Consider the following 26776-nt stretch of genomic DNA (forward strand, 5'->3'; position numbering starts at 1 on the left):
CGATATTTAAAATTTTTCAGAATTTTTTTTATTAATTTTTTAATTTATTTAACGAAAAAATTAGTTTTAAAAAATAATTAAAAAAAAATTGAATTTTAAAATTTTACGTCAATTTTTTTAATTATTTTTTTTCTTGTCATAATTTATTTTACAAAAATTCTAAAAATGATCAAATGTCTACTACATTAATTTATCTAATATAAGACGAGAATCTTGGATCTAAAAATCCATTCGAAGCAAAAAAATTAATAAGATAAGACGTTAAATTAAACATGTAATTATCAGGCTGATAAAATTAGTGACAGTTTTAATAAGTAATTAAAATTTTGGCACATTGACATTGTTATTAGCTATGAAACTAAAATTTTGTTTGTTTTTTTTTTTTATTACTTGAATTAGCAATAAAAAAATATTTTCAAAAAATTGCACGCATAGTTTTTAAAATTTTTTACTTACGGAATTTTTTTTAAAAATTTTTTTGTAATAATTTTATTAATTAAAACAATTCTAAAAAAGTTTAGATGGCTAACTTAATTTTCATTTATTAGTTTCTTCTTTTTCTGTCATATCTTTTTGACTTCGCGTTACTTTCTCTGTTTATCTGACATTATTACTGTGTTATCTCAGTACATTATTGTATTTTTGTGTAATATTTAGTATAATACAGGTATATAGAAGATTACAAGTAAGTATAGCAAGTCTGTCTCGATGTGGCAGCACCAGCTGAAAGAGGCCGCGAGCTGTAGACTAAAAAAACAGATCCATACGCGGCCAAGTTCAGTCCTGTTGTGAACAATGGCGACCATAGCGACATTTCTATCGAACGTGTGACATCTCGCTAAATAAATAATAATTATAACAATAATAATAACAGTAACTTATTGTGTAATTTATAAACTATTGGAATCACAATAAACTTAAAATCATACTACTGTACATAATATTACTTATAATAGTGACAGATATAAATAATTAAATGAATAAATAGTAATAAAATATAACGAATGTTGATATACAATGGCGGTAAATGCCAATGTACTCTCAAGCGACATAAGTAGACGAAATCCACAAGATGAATATGAACTTATTCAAAGAATTGGTAGTGGGACTTACGGTGATGTTTATAAGGTATTTTAAATAAAAATTCTCCAACATTTTCTTACTCGAAATTTTATTATTTATCATCCTTAATTTAATCTTCATTGTTTTAATGATTCAGGCTAAAAGACTGTCCATGAATGATCTTGCTGCGATAAAGGTTATCAAGTTGGAACCAGGTGATGTCAAGTGTTTTGTTTGTTCTTTACTATTGTTAAGATTGTTTTTTTTTTTTTTTTTTTTTTTTTTTTTTTTTTTTTCATTTATTTAATCTATACTATTTTTTTATGACACTAAAATTGACCGACATTAAAAATTTTTTTATGACACTGAAGTTGACAGATATTAAAAATTTTTTAGAATTTTATAGCAATTAAATTATTATAAAAAAAATTTAATTAAAAAATTTCACATGTGAAAATTTTCAAAAGCATTTTTTTTTATTGTAATTAATTTATTTAAAAAATTTTCCAAATTAACAGCCGACCTTTAACAATTTTAGATTTTTTTTCTATCAATTATAATCGAAATAAAATAATAATTGTATCGTTTTACAGGTGATGATTTCGCTATCATACAGCAGGAAATTTTAATGATGAAAGATTGCCGACATCCAAATATTATTGCCTACTATGGTAGTTATTTGAGACGTGATAAATTGTGGATTTGTATGGAATACTGTAGTGGTGGTTCATTACAAGATATTTATCACAGTAAGTTTATATTATAATTGTTATTTGTTTTTTTTTATACTTACAATTACAGTCTGGTAATTGTTGTTTTATTTACGAGCCGCAATTTTTTTCTTACATTTTCAATTTAAAATTCTACATCCGGATAAGTAGGTATCTAATTTGCGATAAAATTTTTGTGATAATAACAGATAAAAAATAATAAAAAAAATTCTAAAAATTGATTAAATAAATTTTTATTAAATAATATTTTAATTTATTTATTTGACCGATTTAGATTAATCTAGATATATCTTAATAAATCTTTTGTTACGCATAATTACAATTGAATTATTATTTACTTGAATCAATTTAAAATTGAATCATATTATTATTATTTTATTCATTATTTATTATCAATGGAATACATTACCGTAGCATTGATAAATAAATTCACTGAATTAATATAATTTGAAATGTATAGTATAATTTAAATTAATTAATATATTAATTTAAAATAGTTACTGGACCGCTAAGTGAAATACAAATAGCATACATGTGCCGTGAAACGCTTTTGGGACTGGCGTATTTACACGGAATGGGTAAAATGCACCGAGACATAAAAGGTGCAAATATATTATTGACGGAATCAGGCGACGTTAAGCTAGCAGACTTTGGAGTGTCTGCACAAATAACAGCAACTATAAACAAAAGAAAAAGTTTTATCGGTACACCTTATTGGATGGCCCCGGAGGTATAGTATTTACTTTTTTAAACTATCTAAACTAAAAATCCTTTCTGAATTATTAATCTTATTAATCAATGGGTTAAATAGGTTGCGGCTGTTGAAAGAAAAGGCGGGTATAATCAATTGTGTGACATTTGGGCATGTGGTATCACGGCGATAGAACTTGCAGAATTACAACCACCGATGTTTGATCTCCATCCGATGCGTGCATTATTTCTCATGTCCAAGTCGGGATTTAAACCTCCGACATTGAAGGATCGCGATAAATGGAGCCCGACGTTTCACAATTTTGTTAAAATTGCGCTGACTAAAAATCCGAAAAAACGACCGACTGCAGAAAAATTATTACAGGTTTAGATTTTTTTTTTTTTTTTTTTTTTTTTTTTTTTTTTTTTTAAATCATAATTTTAATAAATCATTCATTTTACAGCACGCATTTTTTCAAGGAGAAATGAATAAAAGGCTGGCATTAGAATTATTGCAAAAAGTATCGAATCCGAGTCACATGTTTACTGATTTAGAGGCTGACGAAGACGGAGCAGTGCCAAATGTACCTCAGAGAATAGCTTCAAGACATACATCGAGACCTAAACCAAAGAGTCCTATCTCTCAATTAGACAGTGATGGTATTAAATTAATCATTAATCATTTTTTAGATTTTTGGGAAAAATAAATATTAAAAATTCATAATATTATTTATTATAGATCGAATTATCCTTGATAGTGGAACACTTCAAAGAGATACTACGCCACCAATTGACGGTGGTAATCCTGTTTGGGATATTATGGACATCATGAATAATGTTAAGGTAATTTAGCTGTTTTATTTATTTATTAATTTTTTAATAGTCGTAATATAATAAAACTATGATGCTGAGAATTCCGATAGAAGATAAAAAATAAAATACATATGTTGTGCACATGTGATCTATTTAATTATTCTCTTGAAGACACGTGTTTTTTAACCTAATTTCTCACATTAATTCTCTACAATTAACATCTGTGTTTTAAAATCCCTGCTCTATGTTAAAGTAAAAATAATTAATTTTATTACAATATTTGTATGATAATTGGAAATATTTCTTAGACTGTCCATAACTGCGATGTTCATCCTGATTGTGGTATTGGTACAGCGTTCGACGACGTTCCAGAAAAGTGAGTAATTATTAACTAATGAATATTTTTTTACTATGTATATAAATATTAAACAATAGTATAGAATACATCCTGGTGAGATGAATGATAACCGTGGATGAATAAATGTAATTGTAAATTTATAAATTAATTATTAATGTACAGATCTTTAAATTGCTTTCTATTTATTACATTAAAAGCTTTAATAACGACGGACTTAATCCAAAAAAAAAGTACAAGAACCACACGAGTCTGTTAATTAGTGTAAAAGATAAATTTCAAATTGCATTTGGCACGATTGCTTTGGCTATCATTTATTTAAGTCGCTTTCATAATTTTTTACTTGAAAAGAAAAAAAAAATTATAAAGTAAAACATTTTTCTTATTCTCAAAAAAATTAATTCATGTTCTTCGAGCTTTTTGTTATTTGTCTTAAAAAGTACATAAAAAAAATTACATAAATTTTTTGTATTAGTAAATTGTCCCGTCGAAGCAAAATCGGCACTGAAATATTTCATATGAGTCTCAGGTAAAATTAATTTTAAAGTAAAAGTATTTTTTTTTTTGTTTACATTTATCACATGTGCAATCCATTAAATATTTTTAATCAAAAATTTTCACAGTTAATTAATCATATTTATTCCAAAAATTTAATTAGATCCACTTAACAAATTAACAGCAATGACTCAACAGTAGACAATTGAATTATTTAATTAATTAATTCAATCAAAATTTTATTTATTTAAAATACAAGTGCATGGTAGTTTTTTTTTTTTTTTTTTTTTTTTTTTTTTTTTACTAAACCGTATCGCATGGTATGAAATTTTAAAGTTAAATCTTTATTATTTCTTAGTTTAATAAATCAATACCGTAGGTAATGAAACTAAAATTAGCCGACAGCGAAAAATTTTCATTTTTTTTTATTAATTGAATTAGCAATAAAAAAATATTTTTAAAAAATTGCACGTATAGTTTTTCAAATTTTTTGCATGTGCAATTTTTTCTTTTAATTTTTTTGTAAAAATTTTATTAATAAAAAAAATTTAGATGTCGGCTAATTTAATTTTCATCCGTAGGTATCACTTTAAATACATTAGTTATTTTTCGACCGTCATTTATCACGACTACACTCATTAAAAAAAAAAAAAAAAAAAAAAACTGTCGATTACCAAAAAAAAAAAAAAAAATCCCTAAAAATTTTAAATTCAAAAAATAATTACTATCAAATAAATTGGTAATTTTTATATGATTTCTCTCTCAACAGGAGTCTATTGCAGTACATTGATGAGGAGTTGTTGCTAAGGTATCGGCAGGTAACCTTTTCCCTTGCCCCTTGCACTTACGCTTTTTCACATCATGCATTTATTTTCATTATCAATCACATTTAAATTTATTTCATCCATTAAATTTTTTTTAAAAATACATTTAAACTCCCATGTTTAGACTCAATCGACAAATTTTTATTGAAAAATGTTTTCTTTGGTTTCTTGCCAGATAACGCTTCAATTAATTCTTATACGAATGCCTGCAAGTCTTATTTGTTTTTATTATTTTATTTTTTTTTTTTATTTTACTTTTAATAACACATTAATCAATCAACAAACAAACTCGTAATAGCTATGGTCTTGTACTTGTTCCTTATTAAAACATATTTTTATTTATGACAAAAAATTGTGTCAACTAATAAAAATATTGTAGGGTATTTATTTATAAGATGATAATTTTGTATGGATATGAACATGAATACGGATATGGATGATTAGTTTATAAAATAACCAATTGTTAATAAATAATAATATGCTGGGATTAGTTAGTTGAATTTATGATGCGTGGAATAATATTAAAAAAAAGATAACAATCAGGAGAAATAAATTGGGTCAATGTAAAAGTTATTTATTATGGTCATTGAGTGTGTGACAATAGTTTTATATGTGCAGGGGAAATGCAATGTCAATGGTTGATGGTCATTGTGACCAGCTATACTCCCTGCAGTAAGTACATATCCGATTTGATAATTTGAATTTTATTTGCAGATTTTTTTTTTTTATTTTACGCACTAGTTAATTTTTTTTTTTTACAAGACACTTTACAACACTCAGTATCAAATAAAGAAAACATAATAAATTTTTTTTTTAATTTATTTCTAGGATAAAAAATACTAATTGCTAATAATTGTCATTTTTATTTAATACACTGTTCATTTATCATTTTTCAATTTTAATAGACAGCGACTTAACAATACATTAACCATCGTTGTATCATTTTATTATTACCAAATCACAAATGTAAAATATTATTTTTTTTTTTTATTGTTATTAGTTTGTGAACGGATAAAGTAATTGAAAAAAAATTATTTTTTACAGGGCGACACTCCCACTCGGTGAATCTTCGGACAAGTGTGAAGTACATCGAGGCTTTTACTCCAATTTACCGGGTAAGAAATTACAATTATTCATGTTTATGTAAAATAAATAATGTAAACAAAAAAAGTCACTGCACTGTTGTGTTCTCAATATGACTTTAAATGTAAAAAATTACCGAGAGAAATTTTAAAATGGACATTGCTTTATTGTTTATTATAATTTATTTACATAAAGCATGTGGGTGCATGAATTTATTAGTGTAAATATTTGTTTTGTTTAAAAAAAAAAAAAATTGCCGTAGATTTTATTTTGATGATTTTTAGAGTAAATATGTTTGATAGTTGGTTTTGTTCAGTACATGCTTAAAAAATATCCTGCAAAATACCTTCAAGTTAAAGTATAAAATCAAAAAATTTTCTGTTATAAAAAATAATAAAAAAAATTTTTATTAGTAATTAGTGTGTTGAATATATTATTTAAATATGATAACTAAAAAGTAGTAGCGTATAAATAGTAGGTTGGGTGTATAGGGTCACAAGCGAGTCCCAGACGACACAGCTCTGTGGACGAGTTGTATGGTTTAGTCAGCGGTTCCTTGTCTTTATCATCAGTCAATGGCCAACGTCAACGTTCATTGTCAGACAGTGGACCTGGAGATGATTCTCCGCGGTACAATGGTAGGAGCACGTATCTTGTACTTAGAGCATGCTCTAGATTGCACTAATATATTTTTTCGTTCTATCGATCCTTATCAGTTTTTAAATAAAAAAAAATCGTATTAAAAACACTCAACATTATTTTATACATTGTAAATAATTTGGTTACTTTTTAATTTATTTATTTTATTTTTTAATTGATTGTTAATATTAATAAATGTAAATTGATACAGGTGACAGAGAGTCTACGGGTAATGGCGAAGAAGAAGGTATTGGACCAGATTTATTATCTGATACTCCACCAGTTCCACCGAGAAGGAGGGATAGAAAGAGACACACTCCACCTAGGCCTACTAGCAATGGTTTACCTCCTACACCAAAAGTTCATATGGGAGCTTGTTTTTCAAAGGTATTTTTTATTTAAAAAAATTTTTTTAAATTTTAAATTCAACTTTGTCTAAAAAATAAAAATTTCTAATAATCCAATAGGTATTCAATGGATGTCCATTAAGAATACATTGTACAGCTAGTTGGATACATCCTGATACAAGAGATCAGCATTTATTAATAGCCGCCGAAGAGGGTATTTATAATTTAAATTTAAATGAATTACATGAAACGGCAATTGATCAATTGTATCCAAGACGTACGATATGGATGTACGTTATCAAAGATGTCCTTATGTCTTTATCAGGTAAATCAAGTATTAATTTATTTATTTAATTCCTGTACAGACTATAAAGTGAATCACCCATTTACATTGATTAAATAAAAATACTCATGTTACAGGAAAAACACCGCAATTGTACAGGCATGATTTATTGGCAATGCAGAGTAAGCAAACCCACAGGTTTTCGTTGCACATGAATAAAATACCTGAACGATTAGTACCGCGCAAATTTGCGCTCACTACTAAAGTCCCGGATACTAAAGGTTGTAGCAAATGTTGTGTCGGACGGAATCCATACAATGGGTAATTTAATAACGATATTGATTCATTTTTTATTGTGTTTGTTATTAAATTATAAATTGGCTTTATGTGACTGATTTTTTATTTTTAGATACAAGTATTTGTGTGGCGCGACGCCAGCTGGAATTTTCTTGATGCAATGGTACGACCCGCTAAATAAATTCATGCTGCTGAAACACTTTGACTGCATATTACCCTCGCCATTAAATGTTTTTGAGATGATAATTACTCCGGATATGGAGTACCCCATGGTTTGTGTATCCGTTAAACAGGCTTATCAACAAAATAAATTGAAACTTGATTTAATAAATATGAATTCTGGTGCCAGTTGGTTTCATAGCGATGAATTGGAAGATATTGACGGTTCTGGTAATTTTGATATTTTTTTTATCATAAATTCAACAACATATAGTGAGTGAATGTCTAAAAAATGAATTATTTATTTTTTCAGCCACTGTAATTCCAAGGCGAGAGAACCTTCATGTAATTAATGTAACACAATTTGAAAAAGACTCTATTCTTATTTGTTATGACAGTAAGTTTTTATTTTATCAGTGGTTAGTGGGAAAAAATTAAAACTAAATTAATTTCTATATTTCAGATGTTATTAAGTTTGTTACTTTACAAGGAAAACCTCGAACAAGTAAAAAACAATTGTCTGAATTACAATTCAATTTTCAAATTGAATCAATAAGTAAATTTAAATTATTTATTTATTTTTTTTTTTTTTTTAATATTATTCATTTGTATAAATAATAAAATGAAATTTTTTTAGTTTGTTTACCTGATAGTGTACTGGCATTTCATAAACATGGTATGCAAGGACGAAGTTATAAAAATGGTGAAGTAACACAAGAAATAAGTGATGCTAGCAGAACGTATAGGCTGCTTGGGTCTGATAAGTAAGTTCATTAAAATTTTATTGACTAATTGTGTTATTAATAATGGTTTAATATTTTTTTTACAGAGTTGTTATGTTAGAAAGTCATTTAGTTCATTCAGGAACGTTGAGTGAAACAGAAGGAGCTGATTTGTACATACTTGCTGGTCACGAAGCCAGTTATTAAAAAACGCCTTTAATTCTGCATGCCAATAAATTTAAAGACGGGTTTGTGCATCAACGTATCACTCAAAATAATAAAATAAAATAAAAAATAATAGGAGCTATTTGCGTTTAATACCGACAGCTGAAGATTAAGCATAAATTTGTGCAGTTAAGATGAATATTAACTAATTAAGTTTCCACAACCACCAAAAGGAGACGATTTTAATAAAATAGGTAAATAAAATTTAAAATAATATGTAAATTTGTGATTGCGTCTTCGTATATTATTGAAAATATTCAGAGTTTTAATTGCCGGGATAATGTGATAGATATTAACGATTCCAGTTATAAAGACAAGCTCTTAAGTTTTATTTGATTTAAGCCCTTTTTTTATTTAAACAAATTAATAATAATTAGCATGTTTAATTGATTTTGAGGAGATTTTTTGAGATTATTGTTAAAAGTTTATTTTCTATCAATCAGTAGATTATGAATTTTTTTATGTTGTTTATAATTTCATTTTTAATCGACCAAAGTTTAAATTTAAATTATTTTTTTTTTTAATCAACAGGCTGACCAATATTTTAAATGTATACATTGTTTTTGTTCAAACAAACTGCAATTACAAAAAGAGCTTAACATTAATTAATAAAGTTAATAATATTTTTATAAAATTAATATTTCAAAAATTTTAAATGTCGAAAAATCACACTTATCATTTTTGAAAAAATCAAGTCAAAATAATAATTAAAAGTATTGAATTAAAAATATTATTGTATTCATAATAAAAAATAATATTTATAAATATTAAATACCAAGTTAATTATAACGCACGAGCCATTTAAATCTTTTGATCTTCATAATCTGAATGAGTTTGAAAAATTTAAAGATCAAAAGAAATTTATACACGTGCCGGGTGATAAACTTGAAGATTTTTTTTTTGAACATTGTGAAATACTTAATAGATTTAGTTACTCAATATTTCCATTATAAGTCATAACTTGAATGATGATCCAAAAATACATGGAAAGTTTTCATCTGTTGACTCTCAATGTGTGGTCTCATTGCTTTTACTTTTATTACTTTCATCTCGATAATAAATTTTCCCTGTATCATCATCAAGTTTTTATTTATTACCTAATAACAAACAATCATCAATACTTTTACTTTTTTTTATTGCAAACAACTAATTATTAATTATAAATAAAACTATGTAAAAAAAAATTAAAATTATTTTGGATAAAAATAAATTGTAATAATTACCAAAATAATTTTGATTATTTTAATTATAAAAAATAGATTATGAAGAAGAGTATTATAATAAAAACATTTAAATATTTGTCAGCTTGTAATAATGAGTATTAAAAATTCATTATAATTTTTTTCAGTATAAAAAAAGTATTTGTCGTGCGGTAAATATATCACGTTACAGATGCCATAAGGGCGTGTAATTATTATGCGCCCTTCTAGCAAACGGCAACCATAAGGACGTGTAATAAATTGTTTTTTCAGACGGACTTAATTAGAATCTTCAACCGTAAATTTTTTATTATTTCAAGGGGGTATTGTGAATTTTAGGTAATTTTTTTAAAGTGCTGTAAAAAAAAGGCAATCAATATTTTTACTATCCATTTTTTTATATGTTATTTATTAACATTACAAGAATACATAAAAAAATAAAAAAGTAAAAAAAGTTGTAAATTTTTTTAATTTTTGAACTTTTTTAATTTTTTAATTTTTTTCTGTATTCTTGCAATGTTAATAAAAATAACATATAAAAAAATAGATAATAAAAATATTAATTGCCTTTTTTTTACGGCACTTCAAAAAATTACTCTTTTAACTTCTGAAAAAAATTTTGTTTAGTTTAATTAATGTTACAAGAAAAAAAAAAAAAAAAAAAAAAATTACTTTATTATACGTTCTTACAGCACCTGTAACGTGGTGTAAAATTTTATCAACTAGAGAATTAGATAAATAAATAAATAAAAAAAAAAAAAAGTGCCGGGTGCACACGTGGTGTAAAATTATTTTTAAACATTACAACAAAATTATTTCCATTAATTATTATTGTAAATAACGCCTTATTAAATTTATATAAATTAGGACATAACGTAATTTTCAATTTTAATTTTATTTTTAAAAATAATAATTTAATTTTAAAATAATATTTTATCACTTGACATTTATTTATTCTTTGTAATTATTTTATTATTATTATTATTATTATTATTATTATTATTATTATTATTATTGTTATTAAAGTAAATATATAATTATCACCACAAACGCTATGCACGTTAGTGACCGCTAAGTTGTTATAATTAATATACGTACTTTCGCTCGACTAAACCGATAATAAAGACGAAAAATAAATGTTTGTAGCTTAATGTAAAAAAAAATTAAAAAAATATGTTATTCTTCTAAGTGACAGAAATTTTAAATTAAATTTAATTTATTTTAAAATTCACATGTAATCAATTAAAATAATCCATTCATCGTAACCATGAATGTCTTCCCTTATAATAAAGTACGTAATAATAAGAGTAATAATGATAATAATAACGATATAAAATATTGAAAGGATCCATTACCGGTTATAGTTAATTATTTTTTATATTAGAAAATAAATTAATATTATTGAAGAGTCATTAATCACAAAAAGTATATGATTAAATAATAAATGATAATAATAAATGGCATATATTTTCAAATAAATATTATTTCATTTTTCACGGACAAATTATTACATATCTTTATGCAGTGATAATTAATTACTGGATCTCATTTATATTTATCTGTCAGTAGTCATTACTTTTCTTAAATTGACAAGTAATGGTTTTTTTTTTTTTTTTTCTTACTATCAAGACAATAATTTTAAATATCATAATATATTATTACATAATTTATTTGATTATAAACATCAATGTAAAGGTATTAATTGTTAATTGTTAAATGTATCTATTACATAAGGTTTAATTGTATGGAAGAATTACTACGGTATCACTTCGGACGACCATATGGTCAGAGAATATAAAATAAAAAAATCAATGTCTTTGTACTGACTCTTATGAATCATGTGATGAATTTTAGGTATAATAATTTTGAACATATGTCACTAGTATGAAATTATAGCAGAAGTTTTTTTTTTTTTTTTTTTACTAAGAATATTGATTTTTTTTACTTGTTAGTTTTATAGAAAATTTTTCTTTTTTGTAATTAGATCATTATTTTTTTTTCTTAATTTTAGATTTATAAAAAAATTATTAGAGAGGACATAATTGATTTTTTTTTTTAAATTAAGGTAAAAGACTTAGCTATTGACACTTGCAATTTTATTTTAATTAAAAAAAATAAATCAACTCTAATAAATTAATAAATTAAATTTTTGAATTATAAATTTTAAGAAAATTCGTTTTTTTGAGAATATTTGATTTTTTTAATTAGAATAAAATTGCGAGTGTCAATAATTGGGTCTTTTACCTTAAAAAAAAAAAAAAAAACAAAAATGTTTTTTCTAATCATTTTAAATCTTATGATTTTTTTTATAAATTTGTAATTAAAAAAAAAAAATAATGACCTAATTAGGTCGTTAGATTTCTAAATTATTTTTCCGGATATTGTTAAAATTAAATTATGCAAAACTATTAATTTATTATAATTACACAATTGTTAATTGAAATTAAATAGACAATTAAAATAATTAGCAATTAATACCTTTTATTTGAATAAATTATATGATTTAATATTACAGTAGAATTTTGCCTTTAAATATTAAAATTTTTTAATTTAAAATAATTATAAATAAATCTCTTCAATAATTATATGTAAAAAAATTAGCACAGCGAAAAAATGTACCTGCTCGATATGACCAGATCGATAGCTTTGCCTCTGCTAATTTTTAATTAATTAATTTAATCCTATTAAAATTTTGTGTCAAAATATTTTTTTGGCGGATATTAAATTTTTATTTAATTTTATTTGAAACATTTGAATTACATATACGAGGCAAAGCTGTAACGTATAAGAAGAAAAATAAAGAGAAAATATATCTATATATAAATAAATAAATAAATGAAGAGAACATATATTTAATATAAAAGCGTAAAACGGCAATTCTTAATTGAATAATAGAAATAGTTAAAAAAAAAATAGTAAAAAATAGCGGGAAAAAAATCTTTGAAAATTAAGTAGCTGACTATTAAAAAATGTACCTCAAGTTTTACCTTCTAATGTTTAACTAAAAGTTTAAACAATCGATAGTTATAGAAAATAATAAAATTATTCTTGCAATAATTGAGAGTTACTCTCAGCACACCTAATATTACTGTTTGTTTTATTAAATTATTAATTACCAAATGTTTTTTTCTTTAACTTCTATTACTATTAATATTAAACAATTATTAATTAAATAAATAAATTAATAAAGAACACCATTAATTAAACAATAATCATAGTAAATATTAAAACAAATGAGATTATGTTTTAATTATCGACTGAAAAAAAAAAAAAAAAAAAAAAATGGGGATTTAGGTGGATAGATCGCATGCTAATAGTTAATATTTAATATTATTATTTATCTATTGAAGCATATAAATAAATTAATAAAGTTATATATGTGTATAACAAATTATTAATAATATTGTCACTATTAATAATTTTAATTAAAAAATTTGTTTCTTTTTTTTCGACGCTCTCATTTGCCGTAATAATTTTTTTTTACAAAATATGTCCCGAAAGAAGAAAAGAAATGATGAATAAAATAAAACAATTAATTTATTATTAATTATTCAACTATTTATTTACTTATTATGTATACACACGACTAGCCAAAATTTATTGTAAATAGAAGTTCTGATAATAAAAAAAAGTTAAAATACAAGTTTTTCTTACGCTAATCCTTAATTATTTTTTTACAATTTTTTTAGATTATAATACTAAAAATTAAAATTATTATTCTAATTTTAATGGCAATTTACGTTAAAATTGCAAAGTAATTACATATTTTTTAGTTTGATAGATTTATTTTGGGCATATTAAATTAGCGGTGAGCTATAATTTAATAATTTATTTAAGGCCACTTTGTTCTGGGTTAAAATTTTAATTATTTTATTGAGAAAATATCATTGAAAAAATGTAAATTAAAATTAATTTTTTCAAATTAATGTTTCAATATTTTTAGAGCCAGTTTTTTAATCCTGGATAAAATTTTATCCGAGATAAAAGCCAATAAAATAAAAAAAATAAATAAAAACACTAGCCACTAAAATAATTGAATAACTTTAAAAAAAAAAAAAAAAAAATTAAATTGTAATATTTGATACTACAAGGTTATTACACAAGAAGAAAACACTATCTACGAATAATCTTAACGAAAACTAATAAAATTGTAACTGGTGTAATAAAAAAAAAAAAAAATAATAATAATAATAATAATAATAAACTTAGATAAACATTGATTGTACGTTGTCTGGAATAAATGATAATAATAATAGAATATATAAAACAAGTAAAGATAAGTTAGATAAATTCAATAAATGATAACTGGTTTAAAGATAAGAATTAAATAAATATAAATTGACAATCTTTAATTAAAATCAACACAATTATTTACTTTTTATTTTTTAAAAAATAAAAATAATAATAAAATGAATTATCTTATAGACAATTGAATCTCAATTGTACTTTATGGCAAATTTATATTAACTTTAATCATCCAAACAAATTAAATAACTTTCAATTAAAATATTGATATGTTGATTTTAACAATAATCATAAACTATTATTAAATAACATTACAGAGTTTCTATTTGTGCTTGCAGTTGTCCCACCATTTTTTTAACCCAACCTGCCTGACTCTGCCCCGCTGAAACATCAGAGTTATTTCTTCCCTCATTGCCATTTTCGCTATAAAATTCGCCGTTGCTCGTCAAATAACTGGGAATCGAAACAGGAATGGCGCCCCTCTCCTTAACAGTAATTTTAACGCACTTTTCAATATTTCCAGCATTGCCAACAATTAACCTAGTGCGTACTTTCAAGTTATCCGGCTTGAGCGCAACGTCAGGTTTGCTGTCTTCGCAAATAAATTTGGTATTCCTGATTGTTTTCTTCTTTACAGGCACAGGTGGCGCTACTTTTGATTTTCCCACGGCTCTACAATTTACCGGCGCTCGAGAAGAACTAACCTCATTAAGCGACATCCTAAGTTTGCTTTTAACGAACGGCGAAACAACTTCCTCGCCGTCGCTGAATATTGCACTATCCCTAAAGGCGTCATCAGTCTCATCAACATAGTTTTCAATAGATTCAAAGCATTTTTCATAATAATTATCACCGTCGCTCGGCAGCCTCTGCCTGTCAGCAACATCCTTGTCCACCACATCATCTTCATTGTTGTCTAAATGACTGTCAGAAATTCTAGCGCAAGATTCACCGCGCTTGATGTCAAAAAATAGCGTTGACGGGTCTGCATAGTCAGCCTGGGCAATGCGAGCCCCAAGTCCAGAGCTTCCTTGTTTGTAGTACATGTCTGTCAAGTCCATCGATGAATTGCCAGGCATGCATCCGATCGGTTCATCAACATCCGTCGAAGATTCTCTGAAAAGTCTCGACTTGCTGAATTTCTTCTTCTTAATTTTGCTGGCAAATCTCTTGGTCTTATCAAACTCGTCGACACATTCAAGAGTCTCCGCGCTGACAGTGGACCTCAGCCCTTGCAATCTACTGCCAGCTTTGGACAGTACGTTCTTCAGCATGCTTCCGCTGATATTTACCCTGTAAATTTTGTGATCTGGATGAATGTTCGCACTGTTGGTGGTCTGAGCATCCGAGTCAGCGTCCGTCAGATTATCCTCCACTGAGTAAAACGAAGCAGACGTAGACTCCTTAAATTTATTGCCCAAATTAATCTTATTATCCGCAGTGGTGTACCGCTGCTCCACATCATCGATATTTATCTCCGCGGGCTTGTCAGAGGCTATTGTAAAAGGCCGCTCGCTCATCGGCTTACCGTCTCGCTGCAAGAACCTAGCCTTGCTAATCTGCTGCATATCTGTTCCCGTCCCCGACCCCGTCGACGGATTACTTTGATTTATCTGAAAGCTCCGGGGCAACGATCCGCTTTTCTGCGGAGAGCTCGGCAAGTCCTGACAGAGTTTTGTCAGCCAAACTGCAGGCCTGGTTGGACTGTCAGAACTAGTCTTCGAGCATCGCTCACTCTTCAATTCATCCCACACACCATAATGAGTATTACACAACGCGTCGTTATTTTCACCGGTATCAATATCTTTGCCGGCCATTTTGTCGGCACTCGCGGGACTGTTCTCGCGCATGCGCAGTGCAGTTTTAATAATCTTGCTCTCCGTGACGATACTCTGTCGCTTAAAGGCTTCAAACGCAGCTTTTTTTTCTTGAACCCGGTTGATTTTGTTGTTAGATTGAACTTGGTGCTTATTATCATCAACCCGCAAGTTGTTGTACTGGAGCTGCAAACTGGGCTGATTATCCCGGGAAGATAAACTGTTCCAGGCGTTGTTGGATCTTACTAGTCTGTGCTCTCGCCTTACTATTCTGTTTGGTCTTACTCTAGAATTATTATTGCTATTATTATTGTTGTTATTGCTATTACTATTGTTAATATTGTTAAAATCAGTTGAATAATTTTGTTCACCGGTGTCACTGTCATCAGAAGTGTCAACGGACCTTTGATGTTTTTTAAACCGTTGATTTCTGACATTTGCGAGACTGTTATTTCGCTGTTTTTCCAACAGACGCTGAAATTCCTGGTTTTGCATTAAAATGTGCCCGACTATTTCTTCAACAGTCCGTGGTTGTGCTTGTTCTTGCGGTATTTGTTGCAATTGTTGTTGTTGTTGTTCGTTAGTATCTTTATCTTTGGTATTTATGTTTGCAGAAGGTGAATTTTTACTTGACAAATTATTGTTATACGTGTCATTAACAGCGCTGGTGTTGGGACTTGCTGAGTTCGCAGTTTCGGGCGCTGATGAGTCAGCTTGTATCAAAGAATCGGTAGCTTCAGTAACTATGTCTATATCTATATCTTTTTCGTCGTCGAACTGGTTCAGGGAGATGTAAGATTGGAAACCGGGTTCAGATTTACGTCGCCAGTTTGTAAAACGATCCTTCACTTTAGAGGTACGACCGTCGAGAGATCGGTTCAGGCTTCGATCGCGATTCACATTCGGGTCTTCGGTTGATTTTCGAGAGGATGCGGGTGAATCTGGGGTTGATTGATTTTGGTTTAGCTCCGGTGTTTTTGAGGATATGGTTTTCTTTAATTTTTGACGGATGCCGGCTTCTGAGCGCCGGCGCTCTTTTTCCAACTTTCGACGCTCCAAATACTCCGGAGGCGCTGAGTACAACTTCTTTGCGGATCCCCGGTCGCTCACGTTTGTGTTTTCGTCCTCGTGGTGGGTTTGTCCGAGTTGGAGGACTAATTGTCGGGCATGGATAGGAATCACGGCGTTGTAGTTTTCTAGCATCACTCGTTTTATTTGAAGAGCCCACTCGCGTTTTTGTTCCAAGTTTCGTGCCTTTAATAATAAAAAAAAAAAAAATCTTCATTAATTGATGAAAATATTTTTATTTTTTGTATAATTTTAGTGTAATTATTTGACTTTACTTTTTTGAAAATTTTAAAACAATTTTAGATTTTCTTAAAAATTAAAATTTTTGGTAATTTTAAATAAAAAAAAAAAAAAATTACAATTTTTTTTTTTGAGGTAGAAAAAAAAATCAGAGCTTAAAAATTATATTATTTATTTTTCTATATGTATATATATATATATAGAAAAAAAAAAAAAAAGAACTTTTTTTTGTAACTACTAAAAAATGGAAAAATAATATTTATTGTATGATGAAGACAAAGATAAATTTCTCAAACAAATAACAAATTTCGGACATGAAAGGGTTATTATAAATTACACAAATCAACGTGTGCGTTTAAAAAATATTTATGTGCGAATAGTGAAGCCATAATGCATAATATATACAGCGGAGTTATTCTTTTTTATACAATCTCATGAAGAAAATTATCTGCTCCAGCAGCTAAACATCCAGGCTGGGTAAAAGATAAAAGTCTCTCACTATATATAGAAGGCGAGAGTGCCGAAGGTGAATGTCCCTATTACTGATCTTTTTTTAATCTTAATAAAATTGGCTCAATTATTAATTATTTATTTTCTTTGTTTTTTTTTTTTTTTTTTTTTTTTTTTTTTCAAAAAAATGAAACCGTTGCTTTTTTATATCAAACAAGTTTACATAATGTCGTAATTAGACTTAAAAATCAATGAACTTGAATATCAAGAAATACGACTTTTTAATTCTTCATAAAATTTTTTTTTACTTGTATGTAAAAATTTATAGTATTTACATACATACGTACGTAATTAATCAAGAACATAATTTGGCTAAAATTATAAATAATTTTTTTAAAATTTATTTTACTTAAAAAAAAAAAAAAAAAATAATAATAATAATAATAATAATAATAATAATAATAATAATAATAATACCTGTAATGTATATTGCAAACGTGGATTATCAAATGGAATAACGTGAAAACTACAAGGCTCACCGGGTATACTTTCAATCAACATCAAGTTAGAGCACTGAAAAAAAAAATTATTTTTTAATATAAATTTCTTATAAATAAATATGTTGCATATAGATGTCATAAAATTGTATTATATGTAAAATTCATTTTTTTCTTAGTTAAATAATTAATAAATGTATTATACTTGTAATTATTTGAAATTAATAGAATTTCAAGGAAAAGAAAATTTTTTATGTAAAATTTATATTTATTTTTATTTTTATTACTGGTCCTGGAATTTTAAGGGCGTAAAATAAAATTTTATTTGACTAAAACAAATTACATTTGTTTTCAAGTCAGTCGAGAAATAAAAAAAAAATTTTTCTTACATCTATTGTAAGCCCTCAGGGGGTCAATTATATAAAAGTGGGGCTCCGCCTATTTTTAGCTGTAAAAATAAAAGAATTGTGGTTCAGTTCTTCTTATTTGTCGGCGAATCGATAAATAAATTTGATGATCAAAAGTGAATGTTCCTTGTATTGTACTTTGAACGTAAGAAAATTGAAAATTTTTATTTGATTTCTAATTTTATGCTATTTTCTTTTAACATTTCAATTAATAATTCAGTTGAACATCAATTGATCCTAAAACTGTTAAATTTTTTTTTTATTTTTATATTCCAAGAAGTTAACTAAATTATTATTCTTTTAAAGAAGGTTAGTGCAATAATGAAATAAAATATGTGTTATATCTTGAAATTTAATTTTTTAGACTAGCTTATCTGCAATTTATATGAACTGGATACTTTATGGCATTTCTCGTTTAGATGATCATTTTACAAAACCTACATCAACACTCCATATTTAGCCAACGTACCAGGAAGCCTACTCTCATTTAATGATATATATTAATTTATATGAAAGCATTAATATAATCCAAAATATCTATAAATTTATCAAGAAAATTACAAGTATGATTTTAATTAAAATAATTTTTTTTTACTTTTTAAATAAAAAAAAAAAATATATATATATAATAATAATAATAATAATAATAATAATAATAAAATATATAATCAGCAAATTTAAAAATAAACGGCATAAAACTTTTATAGAATTTTAGCTGAAAAATTTATCACACTAATCGTGGCTAAATAAATAAATAAATAAATAATGAATAAAATAGGGAAAAAAGCATAAATATATAAAAATGATAAATGCATACCATAATATGAGCTTTGTAAACAAGTAAGCCATCTTCCTTTTTTTTGGTCAATAGCAGCATCCGTTCGAAAAGAAAAGCATGTCGTGGTGCTTTAGCGCCCCTCATTCTGAATCTACCCTCGGCGATCAGCTCCCCACTGGTGGTAAGATCAGGACCAGACCATCCGTAAAGGAGCGATTGTATCTCCTGAACCCTGACGGCGTGTTCGTGCCGTCGCTTCATAGCATTTATGTGTTTAGCGATACCAGTCATAGTAGCCAATGCCTCTTCAATAATATTACGATCGTCTTTAGCTTTACCGAACAAATCCTTGTCTCTCCTCTTCCTAGTCTCGTCAGCCTCGTACTCCTTTGACAAGTTCTCCAGCAGCAAATGGTACTTTAATATTCTCTGTACCGGCTTAAGAAGAAACGAACCGAGCGGCAATGCATGACCCAGTGCAGCTTGTCTCTCACGAAATGCCTTAGCAGTATCATCACGACTCATCAGATCCGTAAGTACCGATACTGTACGTGGATAATTTGTACAGTATTCCGTGTAAACCTTGAAGCCGGAGTTGTGTTTAGTAAATGTATTAGCGACGCTAACAGGATCTAAACCGCAGGCTTCTATTTCCTTTAGAAATTCGCTGTTGAAACGGAATATGTCCTCGATATTGCTGAACAGATCGTTCAATTCTAGATCCTGCAGCAACGAAGCAGGATCGTCTCGCCAAAATATCAAGTACCCTTGAATTACTTGCCGCAGGTGCTCCACGTATATCGCCTCAGTGTCCACTATTTCTAACAGTACTCGCTCTACTGGATTTCGTTTTGGATCGCAATAACGGGCACGGTGATACAAAAGTGGCGAATCTTCGATACTTTGGCTATTTCGTCTGTTTATATTGTTTGCATTTGTCGCTTCAGAGGCTGTCACTACGCCACTGTCTGCAGAACCTAAAACAACAATTATTACATTTTTTATTTATCTTTAAATTACTAATGATAATAAATACAATGACAAGTTTTTTCAAGGTTATTTTAAAGATTTCTTGGGCTTGTGTAAAAACTATTAGACTACTCTCTCAGTCTTTGTACTTGTATAAGGTATCATTTCTCATCAACTTTGTCTTCCATATAAAAATGAAATCCATTATTGTTCAAGCTGGTAATAATTGTGTTTAACTTATAATTCGAGTTATCATTTGTTGATCCATTGTCTTTCGTAATTATACATGGAGAAATTTTATTTACACAAAAGTCTTTAATTTGTAGTTTCTTTTTTGTCTAAGGCTAGAAATTGACACTTAAATTTATAATTTTAGGACGATAAGATATTATTGTAAAAATTTAATCAATTAAAAAATTTTTTCAAATTATGAAAGCGTAAATAATAATTAGTATTCTGCCAAAGTTTCAGATGCTGTTTCCGGAGTTATTTTCAAAAAGTATAGGTTTTTATTTTAATTTATAAAAATAAATTTTTCTTAATTTATTATTATTAAAGAAGTTGAAGTCAAGAATATTGTACTTGAGTTAAGGTAGCCTTTCTTTCTGGATTTAAATTTATCAGGTTATGGACCTGGAACTTTTTACTTAAATACATTTAATGTAAAATTCTTTGCACGTAAAATACTTTATTTATTCATGTGTCATATAAAGTGCTAGACAACAACAACACAAAAAAAAAAAAAAAATTGAGTTCATGAACGCCAGAGAAGTTAGTCTGATAAGAAAAAAATTTGGAACAGAGGTTGACTGTTAAAAAAAAAAAAAAAAAAAAAAAAAAAAAATTCTGTATCTGGCGTTGATAAAACTAACCTTGAGAGCTGGCACAGGTATCGGCCAGTGACTCGACTGAAGCCAAATAGGGATTAGCGGAACAAGCGTTTCCTTGATTACTGCATCCACTGGAGGACGTGCTTGAGGCAATTGAACTGCCTGATAGTGGACGGTCGAGGTGTTTACGTCTCCTGGTGGCATAATCGGGCATCAATCCACCAGCATTCCCGTCGGTCATTTCTTGTCTGAACAATCGTTTGTCATCCTTATTGGGGGCTACTGCCAGCGCCGAGGAATTATTGCTCTCATTTTCCTGGTGCTGATGCTGATGTAGATGGGTGAGGTGGTGATCAATAGCCTTATCTTGAGCACTAAAATCATCACTAACAGTTATTTCAACTTGGGCAACTCCTGCTGACTCAACTCTACTCTCGTTGTCTCTATACTCGATCCGTAGCTCCTGCATCGGTTCAAGATGCTGCTGCTGCTGCTGTTGTTGTTGTTGTTGTTGTTGTTGTTGTTGTTGTTGTTGTTGTTGTTGATGCTGAGACTGCGGCTGTGAGTTTGCACAGATGTGACCGAATATGGAGTTACGTTGAGAATGCGCTACCAGACTTAAACGTTTTTGAATCGCTGCTGGTATGTGCTCCCCGTGGTGATGATTGTGGTAGTAGTTGTTACAGTCGGTCTTACGTGCCAACTCATCAAACATACCAAGTAACTGCGGCACCAAATCTGTAGACGCTCCTGAAACATTTTTTAATCACAATAACATATTATTATTATTATTATTATTATTATTATTATTATTATTATAAAAAACTCAAAATTAATTTTATTTATTAACTATTAATAAATTTTATCAGAATAGATAAATATTGAAATTTAAAAAATCGATTTTATTAATAAATAAATAATTATAATGCATGGGAATTAATAATATAAAGAAAAATTTAAATTTCTGATGAATTTTATTGTTTACTGACAATATTTACAATTCATTTAATATTTCATTATTATGTTTTATGATAATATCAGATCATTGTTGTTATCAAATTATGTGATTTAAAAAAAAAAAAAGAAAAGAAATACTGAAATTAACAGAAAAAAAATTTTTTTTGTTAATAACTCTCAAGTTAAAATTCTATCTTAAATTATCTTGAACCGCACAACCGATAATTAAAGCATAAAGCCCAGAATTTAACAACAAATTGGTTATCCAAAAATGGCAACAAGCAAACGGTACTTTTACCCTAATTACACTCTAATTATTCGCTTTTACACTGGAAGTGTATTTTGGTGGCCTTTTCCGATAAATCCCTCTGAAAAAGAGTCAAAAAAAAAAAAAAAGCAATGTTTACATGAATGGTCTGTGGGGCGATCTTTGAAATAAAACAGACTTCTCGAGGGAGCGAGGGAGCAAATAAGACCTAAAAACAATGTTTCTTTACTTGGTACTAAAAGAATATACAAGTGCCCCCCCCCCCCTCTTTACACATACATACACAAACATGGAACAAACTGGAACATAAACACAAATACTGATGTGAAATAGTATAAAAATCAAAAAGCGTGTACTGTTAACAGTGCAATATGTAATGTGTAACTAAACTAAGGAATGAACTGCAGAAAAGTTTGTCGTGACTGCTACATTGGATACACTCAACTCACATCTCACATGTACCAGCTAAGCACCAACATCTGAGTCTGAGTCTGCAGCATGGCAGTCTACAGAGCAAGAGCAAACCAAGATCATTGAACTCAACCCGGAGCAATAGCTACTCCGGGTAGTGCCTTTTCTTTCTATGCCATACCATATCTCTTCTCTTGTATATATATATATTTATACCCATACACATATTTCTCAAATAATAAAACAACTTTTTTTTTTATTGGTATTTAACAAACGTGCACGTGTTATTGTTATTTATTTACTATTCAGGGTTTACTTGTTTTATTTATTATTCATGAGCACGAGAATTAAGTTTGGGTGTGCTGAGATAAAAGTTATTCTACATTATACATATAATATAATAATACTCTGGTGCATAATATCTCGAATAAGTTTAAGGTATGGTATCGAAAATAGTGTAGGGTATTTTTGGTGGAGTTGCTTCTTCATCTTCCGCTACTTCTTGTTCTTAATCTATTTCTCATTTTATTCTCTCTATTCATCTTTTATTGCTCTTATTTATCATCATCATCATCATCTTCTTCTTCTTCTTCTTCTTCTTGTCTCGTTTTCATATTAGTACAGTCAGTAGTTTATTTTGTTACTTGTTCTCTTTACTTAGCATACTTGTTTGCCTTTTTAGTTACTTTTTATTCATAGATCTATAGGCGTAATGGATGTCTCTGATCTCACTCACGGGCAATTTATACCGTCCAAATGTTACGCTAATCGATCTACTTATCATTTATAGTTTGTGTGTGTATATAAATATATATAAATATATAAATATAGATATAAAAAGATGCCTGTGTGTGCATGTGTTTATATTTAAGTATCAATTACTATTCATAGCTTCTCACGGTGTTAGATGTTATGTTGGATGCTAGTTTGTTGATGCTGATACGCCTGATCCGGTACTTAAACCTCACATCACTGATTAACTCTCTACTTACTCAATCCCGAGTTATCTTTATCTATTTCTTATTCTATTCTCTATTCTGCTCAGAGATTACGAGGCGCCAAATTAATATTATGATTTATCATTACCAATATTTTGAATGGACCGTTTAAATTGTCTAAACTAGTTTGTCTGACCGGGGTCAGAGTTTTTATTTTTACTATTTTTAGTTACACGTGTAACTTATTAGTTTTTTAATTATGATTATCAGAGCAATAGATTTGGAGGAAACTAATTTGTCAAACTTTTAATGAAAATTCATAATTAATAAAAATTTAATTAAAAAAAAATCTTTTCAAATTCTTAGGAACCATTTTCACATCCAGCAATTTTAACAGCGAACATGCGGATGTATTATAAAACAGTAGTAATTTTTTCCGTTTATATTTATATTTCAGTAAGATTTATTTCTGCTGGTGTCGCTAATCCTGGGAATGCTTGCGCAACTCCTGCATTTTCGAGACTCCATGTCGCGTCACGTGTGTATTAACGTCTAAGCGACATTCCACGTGCGTGATTGGCTTTACACTGTACATAAGTTTAACATTTGTGTTGTTGCATGAATGTTTTACATACACCATTATTCTTAAAGTTAACCCGTATTTTTTGCCATAAAATTCATTGCGTTTCTCCACCGATACAAGATACGAGATAAAGACACATTAGTGACAAATATTAATGCATAGACATACACAATATAGCAGCGGGTGGAAATTCCGTTGAAGACGCGAGAAGGTATTCGTGCTCAGGATGAATCACGGATGCCTATAAGGCTTACATTGGCGTAACATATTATATTTTCTCTCCACGATCCATTGTTCTCTATTATACTTTTTATAATGTACTTTATATTATCTACTATACACATTGTGTCTATGTCACATGTGTATTATGTCCTTACATCCTTACTTACCTGTACTGACAACAATTTTTTATATTAATATTTGTTAAAAATTTTTATTTTCAACAATAGTTTATTGTTTTACCAAAGTCAAGTTCGTTTCATTTATGTACTTAAATACAGACAAATTATTTACGCTATTATATGTTGAATTAATGAAACAAGATAGCAAAACTAATAACAAACGTTATCAAGAATTTTTTTATCAAACAGTTGCTTAATATACTAAAAATAGTAACCGTTTATTGTACATTTTTCGTGTAAATTAATTTAGATTATTCAATTAACTTGATAAAAAAAATATAAATTTTCCATAATTTTTTAATTCTTCGAAAAAAATTTTTTATGCTCCAAATAAAATCAATAAAAATATTCAAAGTTTTTTTTAGTAAAAAATAAATGTCTGCTGATCTATATCAAGTTCATCGATATATAATCGATGTATGCGCGATTAAATAATAATTCACGCCATCTACAATGAAAAATGTAATCAAAAGAATGTGATTATTAAGGGGAAGGACGGCGGGGGAAGATGGTCGATCTTAACAAGCATCGAATGTTATAATTCTACCTTTGAAGTATTTTTCTGGTTAATAGTCTACTATCAGACAAAATAGGTAGAATTTACATAATTTTTCATGTAAAAATTCTTTGTAAAAATAAAAAAATTAATTAAAAACTGAATTGCAATAGATCAAACAATTACGTTGCAAAAAAAAATTTCTTATTCAAGATATTTTTTTTTTAGTTGTAATTATTGTGATAATGTTTTTAAATAATTTTTTTTTATTGAAATTAAAATTACCCGTTTTTTTTTTTTTTTTTTTTTTTTTTTTTTAATTTGTACTCTGCAAGATCAAAAAAATTTCTCTACCCTGTACTGAATTTTTTTTTTGATATCAATGATTTATTTTTACCTATTTTACAGTTTCCGGGTGATTGTCGGTAATATCATAGAAAATCATAATTACAACTGTCAGTTATCAACCACAAAATAATAATCATAATAATAATAATAAATATAAGTATATAATAAAGATTTATAAAGAAAGATTACAATAAATTTTTCTAAATGAAAGATTAAAAATCTCGAGATAAAAGCAAAGAGAAATGAGAAAAGATAGATAAGCGAGTAAATATTGGAGATTCAGTGTGATTCTTATATGAGACTTTCACTCACAATTTAAATAACTTAACTATTTTTCTTATCACGTATTATTCACAACACACTAGTTGGCACGGGTTTACATATAATACTCATATAGTGTATTCATATTATTATCATTAGATATAAAGTGTACATAGGTGATTTTAAAACGCGAGTTGCTTTTCACCAGAGCAACAGGTAGACACTAAAAAGATATAAAGAAGCCTATAGCCTTCTAACCGCTAGCCGCTAAACTGAGAACGTGCCCACTCACTCTACTATATCCCATATTATATATATATATATATATATATTTCAACTCTTTACTCGATATACTCCACTCTTACTCTGTACTAGTCGGTACACTGTTCTACTGAGCACTAGTACCAGATAGATAGATATATGCTAGTCACTACTCAACATCCTTACTTGCATTGACTTTAACTGAATCAGAGTTAATAGTTTAGAAAAAATGTATATCAAATGACTAACTTCATACTATATACTATATACATGCACACACATTTATCTATATCATTATTGTCATTACAGAGTACGAGTATTATTATATACAGCAGAGTCTAATGCATTAACATGAAATGTGGAATCGCAATCTAGTCCCAGTGTCCCTAGTTTAAATTTTAGCTGGAATAAATTGACAAACTCTAATATTACTTATAATGACAGTGAGCCATTGCCATGAGAAATAACTTTTTGAGAAGAAGAGGAGGAGGAGGAGGAGGAAGAGGATTCATCATCGCGATTAATGACGACATGACGAGGCACGTACGTTGCGGCGTATGACTCATTCATGGTATATCAATTCTATCCATATATATATATAGATTTATAAAGAGTTATAAGTTGTAC

General features: G+C 27.9%; 2 protein-coding genes across 11 annotated transcripts in view; one reads left to right on the forward strand and one right to left on the reverse strand.

The window, feature by feature from the left end:
- Nucleotides 1-514: 514 nt before the first annotated feature.
- Hppy (MAP4K3-like protein hppy) lies at nt 515-26619 on the forward strand. Of its 8 annotated transcripts, none has more exons than XR_012478801.1 (20): nt 515-1128; nt 1220-1277; nt 1656-1811; nt 2291-2523; nt 2605-2868; nt 2948-3143; nt 3223-3326; nt 3605-3672; nt 5589-5642; nt 6015-6085; nt 6545-6691; nt 6904-7079; nt 7160-7364; nt 7460-7643; nt 7732-8009; nt 8092-8175; nt 8242-8334; nt 8416-8542; nt 8608-8919; nt 26459-26619. XR_012478801.1 is itself a non-coding variant. In XM_074239416.1 (19 exons), exons 1-19 carry the CDS (start codon nt 1018-1020, stop codon nt 8705-8707), a joined length of 2694 nt encoding a protein of 897 aa, XP_074095517.1. In that variant the 5' UTR covers nt 515-1017; the 3' UTR covers nt 8708-9250. The 8 variants fall into 8 exon arrangements, 6 of the variants coding, with proteins under 6 accessions (XP_074095517.1, XP_074095516.1, XP_074095518.1 ...); XR_012478800.1 differs by lacking the exon at nt 26459-26619 and adding an exon at nt 9257-10024; XM_074239416.1 differs by lacking the exons at nt 5589-5642; nt 26459-26619 and adding an exon at nt 4916-4954 and having other exon boundaries at nt 8608-9250.
- Nucleotides 13169-26776, reverse strand: part of Gefmeso (Guanine nucleotide exchange factor in mesoderm) — a 32509-nt gene continuing 18901 nt past the window's right edge. Inside the window, exons 1-5 of one of the 3 annotated variants that reach the window (XM_074239414.1) lie at nt 25940-26346; nt 21268-21975; nt 19466-20403; nt 18222-18317; nt 13169-17240 (exon numbers count right to left, since the gene is read on the reverse strand). In XM_074239414.1, the coding sequence (XP_074095515.1) occupies nt 14481-17240; nt 18222-18317; nt 19466-20403; nt 21268-21940 (4467 nt within the window). In that variant the 5' untranslated portion in view covers nt 21941-21975; nt 25940-26346 and the 3' untranslated portion in view covers nt 13169-14480. Of the gene's footprint in view, nt 17241-18221; nt 18318-19465; nt 20404-21267; nt 21976-25676; nt 26347-26776 lie in introns of those variants that run through there. The other 2 variants (XM_074239413.1, XM_074239412.1) reach the window with 2 other exon arrangements.

This window comes from Cotesia typhae, unplaced genomic scaffold (genome assembly GCF_013202065.1).
Source record: "Cotesia typhae breed Kobodo isofemale line unplaced genomic scaffold, CoteBio_Ctyphae contig_23, whole genome shotgun sequence".
NCBI classification, from domain to species: domain Eukaryota; kingdom Metazoa; phylum Arthropoda; class Insecta; order Hymenoptera; family Braconidae; genus Cotesia; species Cotesia typhae.

Excerpts from the sequence above, each read along its gene's own strand:
- Hppy (XM_074239415.1), top strand. The coding sequence starts at position 1,018 with ATGGCGGTAAATGCCAATGTACTCTCAAGCGACATAAGTAGACGAAAT. Across the intron at positions 2,524-2,604 it reads CTTATTGGATGGCCCCGGAG|GTTGCGGCTGTTGAAAGAAA; the intron begins GTATAGTATTTA and ends TGGGTTAAATAG. Across the intron at positions 8,010-8,091 it reads GGAAGATATTGACGGTTCTG|CCACTGTAATTCCAAGGCGA; the intron begins GTAATTTTGATA and ends TTATTTTTTCAG.